This window comes from Pseudoliparis swirei, chromosome 23 (assembly GCF_029220125.1).
Source record: "Pseudoliparis swirei isolate HS2019 ecotype Mariana Trench chromosome 23, NWPU_hadal_v1, whole genome shotgun sequence".
In the NCBI taxonomy this organism is placed as follows: Eukaryota; Metazoa; Chordata; class Actinopteri; order Perciformes; family Liparidae; genus Pseudoliparis; species Pseudoliparis swirei.
The window spans coordinates 23,670,136-23,690,135 of NC_079410.1; the positions used below are offsets into that span (position 1 = coordinate 23,670,136).

The 20,000-nt window shown below is 46.8% G+C and overlaps 1 protein-coding gene across 1 annotated transcript in view; it reads left to right on the plus strand.

The window, feature by feature from the left end:
• Positions 1-20,000, plus strand: part of LOC130189278 (junction plakoglobin-like) — a 59,467-nt gene that overhangs the window by 18,353 nt on the left and 21,114 nt on the right. Inside the window, exon 12 of the mRNA XM_056408058.1 lies at positions 14,415-14,702. Within this exon, the coding sequence (XP_056264033.1) occupies positions 14,415-14,702 (288 nt within the window). The remainder of the gene's footprint in view (positions 1-14,414; positions 14,703-20,000) is intronic.

Here is a 20,000-nt window from a genome sequence, read left to right on the forward strand (position 1 = left end):
AGTCATATTAATACTCACATTCCTGGAGGAGGTGGAGTAGCAGCCATATCTGACTCTATTAATAAACCCTAAACCTAAATTACACTACAACTCATTTGAAAGCCTTGTTCTTTGTCTCTCATCCAACCTGGAAAACACTACAGACAATTCTATCTGTGACTCTGTACCGGCCACCAGGTCCATATTCAGAGTTTATATCAGGCTTAGTTCTTAAAACTGATAAAGTTATTATTGTACATATTTTAATATTCATGTGGATGTTGATAATGATTGATAAAGTTATTATTGTATATATTTTAATATTCATGTGGATGTTGATAATGATTGATAAAGTTATTATTGTATATATTTTAATATTCATGTGGATGTTGATAATGATTAAAGAGGTTATTATTGTATATATTTTAATATTCATGTGGATGTTGATAATGATTAATAAAGTTATTATTGTATATATTTTAATATTCATGTGGATGTTGATAATGATTGATGAAGTTATTATTGTACATATTTTAATATTCATGTGGATGTTGACAATGACGATAAAAGTTATTATTGTATATATTTTAATATTCATGTGGATGTTGATAATGATTAAAGATGTTATTATTGTATATAATTTAATATTCATGAAGATGTTGATAATGATTAATAAAGATTATTAGCATATTTTAATATTCATGTGATGTTGATAATGAATGATAGTTATTAATAAAATATATTTTAATATTCATGGATGCTGATAATGATTTACTTTAAGTTATTATTGTATATTTTAATATTCCCGTGGATGTTGATAATGATTAAAGAGGTTATTATTGTATATATTGAATATCTATGGATGTTGGATAATGATCAAGAGAGTTATTATTATTACACTCAATATTCATGTGGGTGTTGATAATGATTAAAGAGGTTATTATTGTATATATTTTAATATTCATGTGGATGTTGATAATGATTGCCTTAGTGCTGCATTCATCTCATTGGTGGACTCTCTTCTGTCAGAGAGTACAGAGTTGTTCCTGGTCCGATTGTGAGGTCAGAGGTCAAAGGTCAGGGATGTCTATGTGTACAGATTGTAAAGCCCTCTGAGGCAGACCTTTCATGAGTGAGAATGGGCTCTACAGAATAAACTGAATATATGCCTGCCGCAGACAACCCAACCTATTGATGCGTGTGAAAACAAGTCGGTGTGACGGGGAAGCTGCAGCAGTCCACCCTCTGAGTGGTGACGAGGGCCACGTGTCCTTATGAAGTGAATGTTTCTCAGTGACTTGGGAGCATAAACGGATGTGAATACAGCTGAAGACATTTTGGGACCACATGTGTCATAAATGTCATGACTGTAAATCATCAGGAGGCTTTGGAGTCTTTGTTCATACTTTTATATCTTGATGACTGTAACAGTATCTGTTTCTATTTCTTCATGACTTGATGTTTTGTAGCAAGAAGGATGTTACACATGATGACTGTAGTAAGGTGTCTGTCTAACTAGGTGCTCCAAGGGCCGGATACAGCCTGCTTGAGTTTAATCATATGGCCCGTAAGACCGCAACCAAAGAGCTTTGGTAAGAAAAATAAACTGACGGACACGCCTTTATATACATTGAGACATTTAACCCAGAGCCATTGAGTTTCATTGCCTCAAATCCAAACCTGTATGGTTACATCTTATGTTACGACCTGTGTTGGTTGCCGTTGTTACACCCTACTGGGTAGGCTGCCCTATACATTCTCCCAGGCGAGCTTCACCTGTGGCGCCCCCTCAAAAAATTGAACGATTTTCACTTAAAACGGACGGTAACTTTTAAACGCTATTTTGCCCTGCAAGACTGAATTTCTTTTCTAAATAACAGAACAACGATCGCAACAATGAACAAACATTAAATAAAGAACAAAATCCTGAGAAATGTCACGCCCAGTTGAATCTCGCCCGCCACGCCTCTGATCAACGCAAGATATCTACTCCTCGCTTGCAGCAAGGAGTAACGATTCCTTCCGTTTTCTTTATGTTTGGCTCATTTTACACTCAATGTTAGATTTCCTTTTTAAATGTCAAAATATTGGTTGAGATAGATGGGGCGCAAAAACTGACAGCAAAAAATAAAACTTTTGTTGTTGTTAAGTGGGATGCATTTTTGCGCTCCTCTGAATTTATGCCCCTTGTATACGCCTATACCGCCTGTAGAAAACTGCCTGCCTACTGGGTTTTCAAACCTACTGGTTTCCCCTACTGTGCGTGTGTTGTGTTCTCTTCACATCTGCAGTGGCCTCTGTCTGGCCACCAGATCTGGGCTGCTACATATCTACAAAACATATTGCTGGAGATCTTTAAGCCACTGCTCATCCATTTGGGCGACATGCATTGTATAAGGAGCAGCGCATCACAGCCACGTATAAGAAATATACCAAAAATAAAATAAAAAGACTTCCACCTGGTTTCGCGATCCCTTTCACGCAAAAAGGAGTTCAGACTAAAGACACGCAGTCTGTGCACTGCCAGTGGCGTCTTGTTAAAAAAAGATCCGCCAAATGTTTTTCATTAGCCCCTAATGTTTTCAAACCAACAAAACAAAAAATGTTGGTACACAAGGGTTACACTTCCAGGCTTCTACGTGACGTCATTCACCCAAGTATGAGTCAGACTGGCAGCAGGCGCACAGCAAGCTGCTGTCTGAGAGTGTTTATGTCTCCACATGTCGCTGTTTACCCTTCTGCTAAGCCCAGCGCCCCATAACGCGCACGTTTCGTTGACAGTGCGCTGACACATCCATGGCTACAGGTGAGCACACTCACTAGAAAAACTCACTAGCGATCCCCGCTCTCCCCATTAGTTGCAAGTCGAAGTGTCCTTGAGCAAGGCACTGAACCCCCAGTTGCTTCCCGGGCGCCTACCGCGCCACTGCCCTTAATAAATTCAAGGGATACAATGCAGAGAACTAATTTCCCCTTGGGGATTAATAAACTCTTACATCCCCATATTCCAGAACATTTACACCTCTCCCTGAACAAAGCATTATAAATGCAACCCCCACATTCCAGAACATGTTCATCTCTCTCGAATAATGCATTTCCGAAGGGTTATTTGGGAGTTTTTCCTTGGTCCGATGTGGAGGTTTTAAAGGTGGATGTCTATGTGTACAGATTGTAAAGTAATTCCCAGACAAATTTGTACCATTTGTGAAATTAAATATACAAATAAATTGAATTGAATTGAATTGCATTATAAATGCAACCCCACATTCCAGGAACATTTACACCTCTCCCTCGACCAATGCAAAATACATGCAACTCCCACATTCCAAAACATTTAGCACTTGTCCCTGGAACAACCTAATCCTCCAAAGCATTCTACACACATTATCTGGCTTAGTAACAAGGAGATATTTGGGCAAAACCAACAAAGTCCAGATTTTAAAAACAGTTGACTATATCTCACTGCGAACATAGAAATAATATAGGGTTTGGGGTTACCTCTCACATCATCTCCCTGCACTAGCTGCTCTGCACTGGCTCCCCAGTAAAATCACCAAGAATCACTTTAAAATTCTTCTCTTAACGATTAATGTGCCTTGATTGGTGATGCACCATCATATTCTTTAAGGAGCTAGTAAATTATTATTGTCCCACCATTAGAGCCACAAGGCTCACTAAACATGTGGACTACTAGTAGTTCCTAGAGCAGGCCTATTCAACTAGCGTTCATACAATGGATGCGCCCGCTTGAGTTTAACTCTGGCCCGCAAGACTGCCTGCAAATCAAGCTATAGCTGGTAAGAAAATAAAACTGATGGACACGTTTCTTTTATAGGGTTACATTGAGACATCTAACCCAGAGCCACTCGAAGTTTCACTGTTGCCCTCAACCAAACCCCCCGTCACATAATCCTTCTCTTTACAGGTGAGCATCGGGTGCTGATTTGATCAATATTCCTGGTGCGCCCTCACACCCCCCCGTGATTTTCTTATCAGCCCATACTTGCTACAATGGAAGTTGAATAGCCCTGTCCTAGAGTCTTAAAAGTAGAATGGGAGCCAGAGCTTAGTTATCAAGCTCCTCCTTTTATGGAACCAGCTTCACCTTCAGTCCGGAGGCAGACACAGTCACCTGCTGCTTAAGAGTAGACTTAAGACCTCCCTCTTTGACAGATGAGAATAGGGCTGAATCAGGTTCACTTGGTCCAGCCTCTCTTGATATATGCTATAGGCTTAGTATAGCTGTCGGGACGCTTAGGATGCAATTGAGTACCTATCTCCTCTTTTCTCTCCTTATGGACGCTTAGGATATACTGAGCACCTCTCTCCTCTCTCCTGATGGACGTTTAGGATGCACTGAGTACCTATCTCCTCTTTTCTCTCCTTAGGGATGAATTTTCATCTCAATCACACGCTAATAACTGCTTTCTCCCGAGTCCTTAGACTTACTGCCTCATGGGCCATCGACCCTATGAGACGTATAGATCCTATCTGGCTGATGATCATCGAGGTCTGGTCGGAAATTCTGCTCCTGACTACGCCTACTGTCCTGTTGGAGACCCGCCTACTGTTGAGACTCACCACTCCCTCCTTTCCCCACCGCCATCTGCCTGATGGATCGTGGAGGTTCCATCGTGGAATATGCCTACTATGAACTATTCATACTCTGTCATATTCATTGGAATGTATTTTAACTCTGAATCTGTCCTCTTCTGGGTCATATGACATCTATTGTCTGTCCATCCCAGAGGACCTCCTCTGTCTCCTGAAGGTTTCTTCCTTTTCCCTGAAGGGTTATTTGTTTTTCCTGTCCGATGGAGGTTTTAAAGAGGATGTCTATGTACAGAAAAATTTTTAAACCCTTAAAACCCCCCCCCCCCGGGGGGTAAAACCCCTTTTCCCTAAAAAAAAAAACCCCTTCTCCCCCCCGGGGTTTTGTTTTTTGGGCCCCCTAAAACCCATTGGGGGGAATTAAACCCTTCCTGAAGGGTGGGACCAATTTTTTGACCCCCCTTTTGCCCCCGCCCCCCTCTCCCCCAGGTCCCCCCCTTTATGGGTTTTTAAAACTTTTTAAGGGTTTTAATAAATTCCCTGTCGCCTTTTGGGAAACACTTTGGGGGGCCTTGAGAGACCCCTTTTCCCCCCGGGGTTTTCCCCCCCTTTTTGGGGGGCCCCCAAAATTTTCCCCGGGGAAATTTTACTCAAAAAGTTTTTTCCCCCCCCTTTACCCGGGGTAGAAACCCTAAACAAACTAAAAATTTAAAAACCTTGGGGGAATCTTCAACCTGAAAACCCCCATGGGTTTTGGGGCCCCTTTGAGGGGCCTTGGCAAAAACACCCAACCCCCTTTTTAAAAAATTTTTTAAACCTGAATTTTTGGCAAACACATTGTTTCCATACTAGAAATCCTCAAAAATCCCTGGAATTTACTTCCTGAAGGTTAATCCAGGGCCCCTTTAAAGTGAAATCATGGAAGATGTGAACCTAGAAATTTGAAGGGTAAAAATGAAGTTAATTGACATTAAACCCACCAGGTTAAGTAGCCTAATAAATACCGTAATAACCTTCTGAAAGTGTGAGCATCGTACTTATATACTGTACTAACACCTATTTTCTGTTTTCCCCCTCTACTTTAACTACCTTTCCCCTAGAGTTTAAAATGTAATGAAAACCTTGTAGCTTTAACTCCTTACTATTTCGGGAAACAACTTACCTTCACCGGAAAAAAATCATGGAAACACTCTTGAAACCTGTTGGTGAACACACCGCAAGGCCTTGAAGCAGGCAATCACTGTTGTGATGAACACTACCGCACTCACCTTAACGCACTTACTGACACCAGGTTGGGTGACTGTACCTCTCTTTTTCTTTACCTGATCACTCTTGCACAGGTTAAATTTGACTTTTATCCTGGACAGCCTGGAAGTACCAACCACTACGGGACCAAAGATCAACTCCATGGCCATCGGGTCTGGGCGAAACCTCTCCCTGAAGCGCACTCCGGGGACTGTTGTAACACCCTCTCCCTAACCGCACAACTCCTTGGATCGTGGAGCTCCACGTGGATATGCCTTCTAACAACTACCAACCTCGGACACATTAAAGGAATTAAGCTTGAACCCCTGGGGCCGAAGTCAATGTTCTGCCATACCTGGAGAGAACTCTCTTTGCTCGGGGGAAAGGGTTTCTTCCACTGAAGGGCTTTGATGCCCACCATGTAGGTTGGCTAACACTCTAGCCAATAGGAGACAATTAGGTAAATTAGATGGCCTTAGCAGTAAACTAAGAATGTTAAGTTTAGAATTTTCATATGGTTTTAAGTTAAATTATGCAAATAAGCATTATTTGAATGGTTGTATACTAATTACCTGATCGTCCAAGTAATGCGCATTATTGAAGGGACTTGCTAGTTTACTACAGGTTACAATTTTAAAATTTACACAAATAATCTAATAAACAGCTGAAACTAAATGTATAAATTAATTAACAAACCTTATATTTGGGACAAACTGTGGTTTAACATCCCCATGTTAGGAATTTTACTATTCAATGCGGGAATACCATGATAACAGTAATGTACTCATCACACCATGGTGTAAAAACCTCTGAGTAGGGTTCCTTAAAGTTTTTTCTATCTGTACTGAAACTATTTTATTGGATACTTACTGACTGAAACCCTTCCTCACGGTGTGCAGAAACTTGTCTGTGAAGCTAGACACACTCTACCTGCACCAGGGCCTGTGAAGCTAGACACACCTGGCCTCCGCATCAGGCTCAGGAAGCATACACTCTACCTGCACCATCAGGGCCTGTGAAGCTAGACACACTCTACCTGCACCAGGGCCTGTGAAGCCAGACACACTCTACCTGCACCAGGGCCTGTGAAGCTAGACACACTCTACCTGCATCAGGGCCTGTGAAGCTAGACACACTCTACCTGCACCAGGGCCTGTGAAGCCAGACACTCTACCTGCATCAGGCCTGTGAAGCTAGACACACTCTACCTGCACCATCAGGGCCTGTGAAGCCAGACACACTCTACCTGCACCATCAGGGCCTGTGAAGCTAGACACTCTACCTGCATCAGGGCCTGTGAAGCTAGACACACTCACCTGCACCATCAGGGCCTGTGAAGCCAGACACACTCTACCTGCATCAGGGCCTGTGAAGCTAGACACACTCTACCTGCATCAGGGCCTGTGAGCCAGACACACTCTACCTGCACCAGGGCCTGTGAAGCTAGACACACTCTACCTGCACCATCAGGCCTGTGAAGCTAGACACACTCTACCTGCACCATCAGGGCCTGTAGCTGTGACACACTTGGCTACCTGCACCAGGGCCTGTGAAGCTAGACACACTCTACCTGCACCATCAGGGCCTGTGAAGCAGACACACTCTACCTGCACCATCAGGCCTGTGAAGCCAGACACACTCTACCTGCATCAGGCCTGTGAAGCCAGACACTCTACTCTGCATCAGGGCCTGTGAAGCCAGACACACTCTACCTGCACCAGGGCCTGTGAAGCTAGACACACTCTACCTGCATCAGGGCCTGTGAAGCTAGACACACTCTACCTGCATCAGGGCCTGTGAAGCTAGACACACTCTACCTGCATCAGGGCCTGTGAAGCTAGACACACTCTACCTGCATCAGGGCCTGTGAAGCAGACACACTCTACCTGCAGGAGGGCCTGTGAAGCTGGACACACTCTACCTGCACCATCAGGGCCTGTGAAGCCAGACACACTCTACCTGCATCAGGGCCTGTGAAGCTAGACACGCTCTACCTGCATCAGGGCCTGTAGCTAGACACACTCTACCTGCACCAGGGCCTGTGAAGCTAGACACACTCTACCTGCATCAGGGCCTGTGAAGCTAGACACACTCTACCTGCATCAGGGCCTGTAGCCAGACACACTCTGCCTGCATCAGGGCCTGTGAAGCTAGACACACTCTACCTGCATCAGGGCCTGTGAAGCTAGACACACTCTACCTGCACCATCAGGCCTGTGAAGCTAGACACACTCTACCTGCATCAGGGCCTGTGAAGCTAGACACACTCTACCTGCATCAGGGCCTGTGAAGCTAGACACACTCTACCTGCATCAGGGCCTGTGAAGCTAGACACACTCTACCTGCATCAGGGCCTGTGAAGCTAGACACACTTACCTGCACCAGGGCCTGTGAAGCTAGACACACTTACCTGCATCAGGGCCTGTGAAGCCAGACACACTCTACCTGCACCATCAGGGCCTGTGAAGCTAGACACACTTACCTGCATCAGGGCCTGTGGCTAGGCACACTCTACCTGCACCATCAGGGCCTGTGGAGCTAGACACACTCTACCTGCATCAGGGCCTGTGAAGCTAGACACACTCTACCTGCATCAGGGCCTGTGAAGCGGGACACACTCTACCTGCATCAGGGCCTGTGAAGCTAGACACACCTACCTGCACCATCAGGCCTGTGAAGCCAGACACACTCTACCTGCATCAGGGCCTGTGAAGCCAGACACACTCTACCTGCATCAGGGCCTGTGAAGCCAGACACACTCTACCTGCATCAGGGCCTGTGAAGCTAGACACACTCTACCTGCACCATCAGGGCCTGTGAAGCTAGACACACTCTACCTGCATGGGGTCTGTGAAGCTAGACACTCTACCTGCACCATCAGGGCCTGTGAAGCTAGACACACTCTACCTGCACCATCAGGGCCTGTGAAGCTAGACACACTCTACCTGCATCAGGGCCTGTGAAGCTAGACACACTCTACCTGCATCAGGGCCTGTGAAGCTAGACACACTCTACCTGCACCATCAGGGCCTGTGAAGCTAGACACACTCTACCTGCATCAGGGCCTGTGAAGCTAGACACACTCTACCTGCACCATCAGGGCCTGTGAAGCTAGACACACTCTACCTGCATCAGGGCCTGTGAAGCTAGACACACTCTACCTGCATCAGGGCCTGTGAAGCTAGACACACTCTACCTGCACCAGGCCTGTGAAGCTAGACACACTCTACCTGCATCAGGGCCTGTGAAGCTAGACACACTCTACCTGCATCAGGGCCTGTGAAGCTAGACACACTCTACCTGCACCATCAGGGCCTGTGAAGCCAGACACACTCTACCTGCACCAGGGCCTGTGAAGCTAGACACACTCTACCTGCATCAGGGCCTGTGAAGCTAGACACACTCTACCTGCACCAGGGCCTGTGAAGCCAGACACACTCTACCTGCACCAGGGCCTGTGAAGCTAGACACACTCTACCTGCATCAGGGCCTGTGAAGCTAGACACACTCTACCTGCCATCAGGGCCTGTGAAGCTAGACACACTCTACCTGCACCAGGGCCTGTGAAGCTAGACACACTCTACCTGCATCAGGGCCTGTGAAGCTAGACACACTCTACCTGCACCAGGGCCTGTGAAGCTAGACACACTCTACCTGCACCAGGGCCTGTGAAGCTAGACACACTCTACCTGCATCATCAGGGCCTGTGAAGCTAGACACACTCTACCTGCATCATCAGGGCCTGTGAAGCTAGACACACTCTACCTGCATCAGGGCCTGTGAAGCTAGACACACTCTACCTGCACCAGGGCCTGTGAAGCTAGACACACTCTACCTGCATCAGGGCCTGTGAAGCTAGACACACTCTACCTGCATCAGGGCCTGTGAAGCTAGACACACTCTACCTGCATCAGGGCCTGTGAAGCTAGACACACTCTACCTGCACACCATCAGGGCCTGTGAAGCTAGACACACTCTGCCTGCATCAGGGCCTGTGAAGCTAGACACACTCTACCTGCACCAGGGCCTGTGAAGCTAGACACACTCTACCTGCATCAGGGCCTGTGAAGCTAGACACACTCTACCTGCATCAGGGCCTGTGAAGCTAGACACACTCTACCTGCATCAGGGCCTGTGAAGCTAGACACTCTACCTGCATCAGGCCCTAGACACACTCAGGGCCTGTGAAGCTAGACACACTCTACCTGCATCATCAGGGCCTGTGAAGCTAGACACACTCTACCCTAGACACACCACCTGCATCAGGGTCTGTGAAGCTAGACACACTCTACCTGCATCAGGGCCTGTGAAGCTAGACACACTCTACCTGCATCAGGGCCTGTGAGCTAGACACACTCTACCTGCACCAGGGCCTGTAGCTAGACACACTCTACCTGCACAGGGCCTGTGAGCTAGACACACTCTACCTGCATCAGGGCCTGTGAAGCTAGACACACTCTACCTGCATCAGGGTCTGTGAAGCTAGACACACTCTACCTGCATCAGGGCCTGTGAAGCTAGACACACTCTACCTGCACCAGGGCCTGTGAAGCTAGACACACTCTACCTGCACCATCAGGGCCTGTGAAGCTAGACACACTCTACCTGCACCACCAGGGCCTGTGAAGCTAGACACACTCTACCTGCATCAGGGCCTGTGAAGCTAGACACACTCTACCTGCACCAGGGCCTGTGAAGCTAGACACACTCTACCTGCATCAGGGCCTGTGAAGCTAGACACCTCTACCTGCATCAGGGCCTGTGAAGCTAGACACACTCTACCTGCATCAGGGCCTGTGAAGCTAGACACACTCTACCTGCATCAGGGCCTGTGAAGCTAGACACACTCTACCTGCACCAGGGTCTGTGAAGCTAGACACACTCTACCTGCATCAGGGCCTGTGAAGCTAGACACACTCTACCTGCACCAGGGCCTGTGAAGCTAGACACACTCTACCTGCACCATCAGGGCCTGTGAAGCTAGACACACTCTACCTGCACCACCAGGGCCTGTGAAGCTAGACACACTACCTGCATCAGGCCTGTGAAGCTAGACACACTCTACCTGCATCAGGGCCTGTGAAGCTAGACACACTCTACCTGCATCAGGGCCTGTGAAGCTAGACACACTCTACCTGCATCAGGGCCTGTGAAGCTAGACACACTCTACCTGCACCATCAGGGCCTGTGAAGCTAGACACACTCTACCTGCACCATCAGGGCCTGTGAAGCTAGACACACTCTACCTGCATCAGGGCCTGTGAAGCTAGACACACTCTACCTGCACCAGGGCCTGTGAAGCTAGACACACTCTACCTGCACCAGGGCCTGTGAAGCTAGACACACTCTACCTGCACCAGGGCCTGTGAAGCTAGACACACTCTACCTGCATCAGGGCTGTGAAGCTAGACACACTCTACCTGCATCAGGGTCTGTGAAGCTAGACACACTCTACCTGCACCAGGTGAACGGCTCTTCAGCATCGCAGGACTCGTCTTCAGCCCCAGAAGAGCGACACTGAAATCTGTCCATTTTGAAAATCAACTTCTTTTGAAGATGAACAATACATTTTTCACTTTAAAGTGATGATTCTGGTTGTTACTTTTGGTTCTGCTTTTTTCTGTGTTAATCGTGTTTTTATATTTGAGTAATTTCATAGTATTCATATATTGCTAAGTTCATCCTAGCTCATACTCCTTGTTCATGGCGGCCACAGCACCCAAACAAATAAACTTCATAATTCTCAAAATTCTGACCCTTTGTTTTTTTTATTAACAGCATTTACTTTTACTTTTACTTTCAATACTTAAGTACATTTAATATCAGAAAATTACTTTTGATACTTAAGTACAAAAAAATCAGATACTTTAATACTTTTACTCAAGTAGTATTCTCATAGGTGACTTTTACTTTTACTTGAGTAATTTTCCAGTCAAGTATCTTTACTTTTACTCAAGTATGACTTTTGGGTACTTTATACACCACTGGCCACACCTATATACACATTTACAATCCAATGGCATTGCAAGGCAAGACAATAGGACCCATTGACTATGTAAATATGGTCTTTCCCCAAAAAACATTTTTGCAAATGTGTTTTTTAGAGAGATAAAAGTGACGTTGTAATATTACAACGAGGGGTCTTACAGGGTTAACAATGTAGAGAGTGTATTTCTGATTAATTTAATGTTATCTTTATTGAAAAAACAGTGCTTTTCTTTGAAAAATAAAGTCATTTCTAAGTGATCCCAAACTTTTGAACGGTAGTGGATATTATCTATATCTATATATATATATATTTATATATATATATATATGTTTATATATATATATTTATATAAACATATATATATATATCATATCTATATCATTATCTATATTTATATGGTTCGCATGATGGTCTCCATGAGGCCCACATGATGGTCTGCATGAGGCCCACATGATGGTCTCCATGAGGCCCACATGGTGGTCTCCATGAGGCCCACATGATGGTCTCCATGAGGCCCACATGGTGGTCTCCATGAGGCCCACAAGATGGTCTCCATGAGGCCCACATGATGGTCTCCATGAGGCCCACATGGTGGTCTCCATGAGGCCCACAAGATGGTCTCCGTGAGGCCCACATGGTGGTCTCCATGAGGCCCACAAGATGGTCTCCATGAGGCCCACATGGTGGTCTCCATGAGGCCCACAAGATGGTCTACATGAGGCCCACATGGTGGTCTCCATGAGGCCCACAAGATGGTCTCCATGAGGCCCACATGGTGGTCTCCATGAGGCCCACAAGATGGTCTACATGAGGCCCACATGGTGGTCTCCATGAGGCCCACAAGATGGTCTACATGAGGCCCACATGGTGGTCTCCATGAGGCCCACATGGTGGTCTACATGAGGCCCACATGGTGGTCTCCATGAGGCCCACAAGATGGTCTCCATGAGGCTCACAAGATGGTCTCCATGAGGCCCACATGATGGTATCCATGAGGCCCACATGGTGGTCTCCATGAGGCCCACAAGATGGTCTCCATGACGCCCACAAGATGGTCTCCATGAGGCCCACAAGATGGTCTCCATGAGGCCCACATGGTGGTCTCCATGAGGCCCACATGATGGTCTCCATGAGGCCCACATGGTGGTCTCCATGAGGCCCACATGGTGGTCTCCATGAGGCCCACAAGATGGTCTCCATGAGGCCCACATGGTGGTCTCCATGAGGCCCACATGGTGGTCTCCATGAGGCCCACATGATGGTCTCCATGAGGCCCACATGGTGGTCTCCATGAGGCCCACAAGATGGTCTCCATGAGGCCCACATGGTGGTCTCCATGAGGCCCACATGATGGTCTCCATGAGGCCCACATGGTGGTCTCCATGAGGCCCACAAGATGGTCTCCATGAGGCCCACATGGTGGTCTCCATGAGGCCCACAAGATGGTCTCCATGAGGCCCACATGGTGGTCTCCATGAGGCCCACATGATGGTCTCCATGAGGCCCACATGGTGGTCTCCATGAGGTCCACATGGATGAATCCCTCCAGTGTTGATGATGTCATGCTGATGATGTCATGCTGATGATGTCATGCTGATGCCGTCATGCTGATGATGTCATACTGATGATGTCATGCTGATGATGTCATACTGATGATGCAATGCTGATGATGTCATACTGATGATGTCATGATGATGATGTCATGCTGATGATGTCATACTGATGACGCCATGCTGATGCCGTCATGCTGATGATGTCATGCGGATGATGTCATGCTGATGATGTCATACTGATGATGTCATGATGATGATGTCATACTGATGATGCCATGCTGATGCCGGCATGCTGATGATGTCATACTGATGATGTCATGCTGATGATGTCATGCTGATGATGTCATACTGATGATGTCATGCTGATGATGTCATGCTGGTGACGTCATGATGATACAGCTGCAGTAACACGTCCCGGCTCTGGCGGTGTGTTGGATCACAGTTTAACACACGCGTGTTCTCCGTGACTCCTCCCCCAGGTTCTCTTTGTCCTACGAGTGTTTCCACTAGAAGAAGTGGTTTCATAGAAAGATGACACAAAAATATTGAATCCTTAAAAAACTTGAGTGTCTTTGAAAAGTTCTCTGTTCATCGCTGCACTAATTGTATCGTCCACTCACTGAAATAACTAGTTACTTAAAATGCTGTGTCACACACACACACACACACACACACACCTGCCTCGGCAACCGCACCGTTCCTAAGAGACTGATTGCAAAGAGGCAGTGTTTCCATGGTAACGCCAGTGGCTGAGTCATCTCCACTGCAGTGCGTGTGTGCATCATTCATTCATCTTCACGTGGGTTATAGAAACGACCCGACCAATGGCACATCCTCAAACTGATGACATCACACAGTCCTGGGCGTGAGGCCGTCACACAGCAGCTCTCAGCCTTCGGGCCGCAAGCGCTGGACTTAAAACATCAAGAGACAAAGTACTAAACCACAGCAGCTCATGGAGATCAGCCCAGAGTCCACAGCCCAGGGTCCAGAGTCCAGAGCCCAGGGTCCAGAGTCCAGAGTCCAGAGCCCAGAGCCCAGGGTCCAGAGTCCAGAGCCCAGGGTCCAGAGTCCAGAGCCCAGGGTCCAGAGCCCAGGGTCCAGAGTCCAGAGCCCAGGGTCCAGAGTCCAGAGTCCAGGGTCCAGAGTTCAGAGCCCAGGGTCCAGAGTCCAGAGCCCAGGGTCCAGAGTCCAGAGCCCAGGGTCCAGAGCCCAGGGTCCAGAGTCCAGAGTCCAGAGCCCAGGGTCCAGAGCCCAGGGTCCAGAGTCCAGAGCCCAGGGTCCAGAGTCCAGAGCCCAGGGTCCAGAGTTCAGAGCCCAGGATCCAGAGTCCAGAGTCCAGAGCCCAGGGTCCAGAGTCCAGAGCCCAGGGTCCAGAGCCCAGGGTCCAGAGTCCAGAGCCCAGAGTCCAGAGCCCAGGGTCCAGAGTCCAGAGTCCAGAGCCCAGGGTCCAGGGTCCAGAGTCCAGAGCCCAGGGTCCAGAGTCCAGAGCCCAGGGTCCAGAGTCCAGAGCCCAGGGTCCAGAGTCCAGAGCCCAGAGTCCAGAGCCCAGAGTCCAGAGCCCAGAGTCCAGAGGATAGTGAACACAACGCCACACTGTCGTCATACTGTGTTTGATACAAGGCAGAAGGCCAACATGAAGGCCCTGGATGTAAACTATGAGGGTCAGAACTGGAGTTATGGAGCCCCCCCCCCCTCCCTGGCCTCATGGGGTCTGGATCAGATGTCTCACTGGGTTTGGGGAGGTTGTGTTTTTAAACATGGCTGAAGTTCAGTTTGATCTTCGTCCAGTAGAAGAGGATTCTGGCTCGTCCAATCAGTGGTTGATTCAAAGCAGGACCATCGTCCCCCGGTCATGTAGACCATGGGGACATGTGTCTGTCCAGATGTGTCCTCACATCACATGTGTCTCCCAGGTCTCCAGAGGGTCTCGTCCTGTGCTGGTCCACCCAGGTCTCCAGAGGGTCTCGTCCTGTGTGCTGGTCCACCCAGGTCTCCAATTCAATTCAATTCAATTCAGGTTATTTGTATAGCCCAATTTCACAAATTACAAATTTGTCTCGGAGTGCTTTACAATCTGTACACAAAGACATCCCTGCCCCAAAACCTCACATCAGATCAGGAAAAACTCCCAAATAACCCTTCAGGGGGAACAAAAGGGAAGAAACCTTCAGGAGAGCAACAGAGGAGGATCCCTCTCCAGGATGGACAGATGCAATAGATGTAATGTGTACAGAAGGACAGATTTAGAGTTTAAATACATTCAATGAATATGACAGAGTGTATGAATAGTTCATAGTAGGCATATTCCACGATGGAGACCTCCACGATCCATCAGGCAGATGGCGGTGGGGAGGAGGAGTGGGCGGAGTCTCAACAGTGGGCGGAGTCTCAACAGGACAGTGGCGTAGTCAGGAGCAGGAATTCCACGACCCAGACCTCGATGATCCATCAGGCAGATAGGATCTATGCCGTCTCATAGGGTCCGATGACCCCATGAGACGTGAAGTCACAAGGAGTTAGTAACGTGTGATTGAGAGATGAAAATTCATCCTTAAGGAGAGAAAAAAAGAGGAGATAGGTACTCAGTGCATCCTAAACGTCCCCCGGCAGCTATAAGCCTATAGCAGCATATCAAGGGGCTGGACCAGGTGAACCTGATTCAGCCCTAACTATAAGCTCTGTCAAAGAGGAAAGTCTTCAGTCGACTCTTAAACGAGGTGACTGTGTCTGCCTCCCGGACTGAAATTGGAAGCTGGTTCCATAAAAGAGGAGCTTGATAACTAAAGGCTCTGGCTCCCATTCTACTTTTTAAGACTCTAGGAACTACAAGTAGTCCGCATTTAGTGAGCGTGCTCTCTAGTGGGGCAATATGGTACTACAAGCTCCTTAAGATATGATGGTGCATCACCAATCAAGGCTTTATGCGTTAAGAGAAGAATTTAAAAGTGATTCTTGATTTTACTGGGAGCCAGTGCAGAGCAGCTAGTGCAGGAGTGATGTGATCTCTTTCTTAGTTTTAGTGAGAACACGAGCTGCAGCATTCTGGATCAACTGAGGGACCTAAGAGATTTATTAGAGCAGCCTGATAATAAGGAGTTGCAGTAATCCAGTCTCGAAGAACGAACGTGAACCAATTTTTCTGCATCTTTTTGTGACAAGATGTGCCTGATTTTTGAAATATTACGTAGCTGAAAGAATGCAGTCCTTGAGATTTGCTCTACGTGAGTTAAAGGACAAGTCCCGATCAAAGATAACGCCAAGATTCTTTACAGTGGTGTTGGATGCCAGGGCAATGCCGTCTACAGAAACCACATCACCAGATAATTGATCTCTGAGGTGCTCAGGCCGATTAAAATTACTTGGTTTTGTCTGAGTTTAACATCAAGAAGTTGCAGGTCATCCATGTTTTATGTCTTTAAGACATGCTTGAATTTTACAGAGTTGGTTGCTCTCCTCTGGTTTTATCGATAAATATAGTTGAGTATCATCTGCATAACAATGAAAGTTTATGGAGTGTTTCCTGATAATATTGCCCAAAGGAAGCATGTATAAGGTAAATAAAATTGGTCCAAGCACAGAACCTTGTGGAACTCCGTGATTAACGTTGGTGGTTATCGAGAAGCCATCGTTTACAAATACAAATTGAGATCGATCTGATAAATAGGATTTAAACCAAATTAGTGCCGTGCCTGAAATGCCAATCGACTGCTCCAGTCTCTGTAATAGGATGTCATGGTCAATGGTGTCGAATGCAGCACTAAGGTCTAACAAGACCAGGACAGAGAGGAGTCCTTTATCTGCTGCCATTAAGAGGTCATTTGTAATTTTCACCAGTGCTGTCTCGGTGCTGTGGTGTTTTCTAAATCCTGATTGAAATTTCTCAAATAAACTATTATGATGTAGAAAGTCGCACAACTGATTTGCGACCACTTTCTCAAGGATCTTGGAGAGGAAGGGGAGGTTAGAGATCGGTCTGTAGTTAGCCAACACCTCTGGATCCAGAGTGGGCTTCTTCAGGAGAGGTTTAATAACAGCCACCTTGAAGGAGTGTGGTACGTGGCCTGTTAGCAGAGACACATTGATAATATCTAATAGAGAGCCGCCAATTAAAGGCAAAACGTCTTTAAGCAGCCTCTGGCGGGATGGGGTCCAAGAGACAGGTAGGCGTGTTGATAGAAACCGTTGACGATAATTGGTCACGGTTGATGGTAGAAATATACACCAGGACATACAGCGGTTTCCAAGGCCATTCCACTTGAGGACAGATTGGCACTGGTTAAGGGCAAGAGAATATTAATCTTGTCCCTAATAGTTAAAATCTTTTCATGAAAGAAGTTCATAAAGTCATTACCACTAAGGTCTATAGGAATGCTCGGCTCCACAGAGCTGTGACTCTCTGTCAGCCTGGCTACAGTGCTGAAGAGAAACCTGGGGTTGTTCTTATTTTTTTCTATTACTGATGAGTAATAGGCTGCTCTGGCATTACGGAGGGCCTTCTTATAAGTTTTAAGACTATCTCGCCAAACTAAGCGGGATTCTTCGAGATTAGTTGAACGCCATATGCTTTCAAGCTTTCGTGACGTTTGCTTCAGTTTGCGGGTCTGAGGGTTATACCAGGGAGCAAACCTCCTCTTCCTCACTGTCTTCTTCTTCAGAGGGGCTATCGAGTCCAGTGTCATTCTCAGAGAGCCTGTGGCACTGTCAACAAGATGATCAATTTGGGACGGACTAAAGTTAGACCAGGAGTCCTCTGTTATATTGAGACGTGGTATCGAATCAAATACAGAAGGAATCGCTTCTTTAAATTTAGCTACAGCACTGTCAGTTAGACATCTGGTGTAGAAACTTTTGACTAACGGAGTACACTCGAGTAGTATAAATTCAAAAGTTATGAGGTTGTGGTCTGACAGAAGAGGATTCTGTGGGAAGACGTTCAAATGCTCAATGTCAACGCCATAAGTAAGAACAAGATCAAGCGTGTGGCCAAAGCTGTGAGTGGGTTTCTGTACTCTCTGGCAGAAGCCAATCGAGTCCAACAAGGAGATGAATGCAGCACTAAGGCAATCATTATCAACATCCACATGGATATTAAAATCTCCAACAATAATAACTTTATCAGTTTTAAGAACCAAACTTGATATAAATTCTGAGAATTCAGATATAAACTCTGAATATGGACCTGGTGGCCGGTACAGAATCACAAATATAATTGGCTGTAGTGTTTTCCAGGTTGGATGTGAAAGACTAAGAACAAGGCTTTCAAATGAGGTGTAGTGTAATTTAGGTTGAGGATTAATTAATAGGCTCGATTCAAAGATGGCTGCTACTCCACCTCCTCGACCGGTGCCTCGAGGAATGTGAGTATTAATATGACTTGGAGGAGTCGATTCATTTAGGCAGACATATTCTTCATGGCTCAGCCAGGTTTCAGTTAGGCAACATAAATCAATGTGATTATCTGATATTAAATCATTCAGTAACACAGCTTTAGATGACAGAGATCGAATATTTAGGAGACCACATTTAATAGACCTGTTTTGTTGCACTGCTGAAATAATGGTGTTAACTTGAATAAGGTTATTGTGTACGACTCCTCTTCTGCTTACTTTTGATTTATTTAATTGAAGTGGCCGTGGGACAGACACAGTCTCTACTCTAGAGTCATGGGTGGGTAACTGCTCGAATGGAAGAGCAGAGAAGGGTGTTAAACTACAACTCTGCTCCCGGTTCCTGATCTGAACCCTGGGTTGTCATAGATTAAGTCCGGTGATCAACTTGGTCATATTCGCAGAAATGAGACGCTCCGTCCAACGTGGGATGAATGCCGTCTCTCCTCATCAGATCAGGTTTTCCCAGAAAGTCTTCCAGTTGTCTACGTAGCCCACATTATTCGCTGGGCACCACCTCGACAGCCAGCGGTTGAAAGACGACATTCGGCTATACATTCGTCTGTCTGCAAATTTGGGAGAGGGCCAGAGAAAACGACGTGTCCGACAACGTCTTGGCATAAGCACACACCGATTCCACATTAATTTTAGTGACTTCCGAGCGGCGGGCTCGGGCGTCATTACCACCGGCGTGTATTACAATCTGACTGTATCTCCGCTTGTCCTTAGCCAGCAGCTTCAAACCAGACTCCACGTCGCCCGCTCTGGCCCCCGGGAGGCACACGACGGTGGTCCGCGGCTTCGCTATTTTCACGTTCCTGACTATAGAGCTCCCGATAACCAGGGTGTGTTCCTCAGCGTGTCGCTGAGCAGGGAAAACTGGTTGGAAACGTGAAGTGGTTGGTGCACAGCGGGCTTCTGTGTAGACTTACTACTCCTGCGAACAGTTACCCAACCACCCGGCTGCACGGTTACCGCCGGGGAACAGCTATCAGCTGACTGTAGCTCCGCGCCGGCTACGGGAGAGGGCGGGCTAACTAGCATAGCTGTCTGAGCTTCGATAGCGCGGAGCCGTGCATCTAACCCACTTAGACCTGCCTCCAACCTAGCAAATAAACTACACTTGTTGCATGTATCGTTATCATTAAGGGAGGCAGAGGGATAACTATACATGAGACACATTCAGTGCGTTTACATGATGGTATAATTCGAATCTTGCTTTAGTCGGACTCTGCTATCTTTTGGGGGATCAGCTGTTATCCCAATATACATGGCAGTGAGTAATTCGAATCA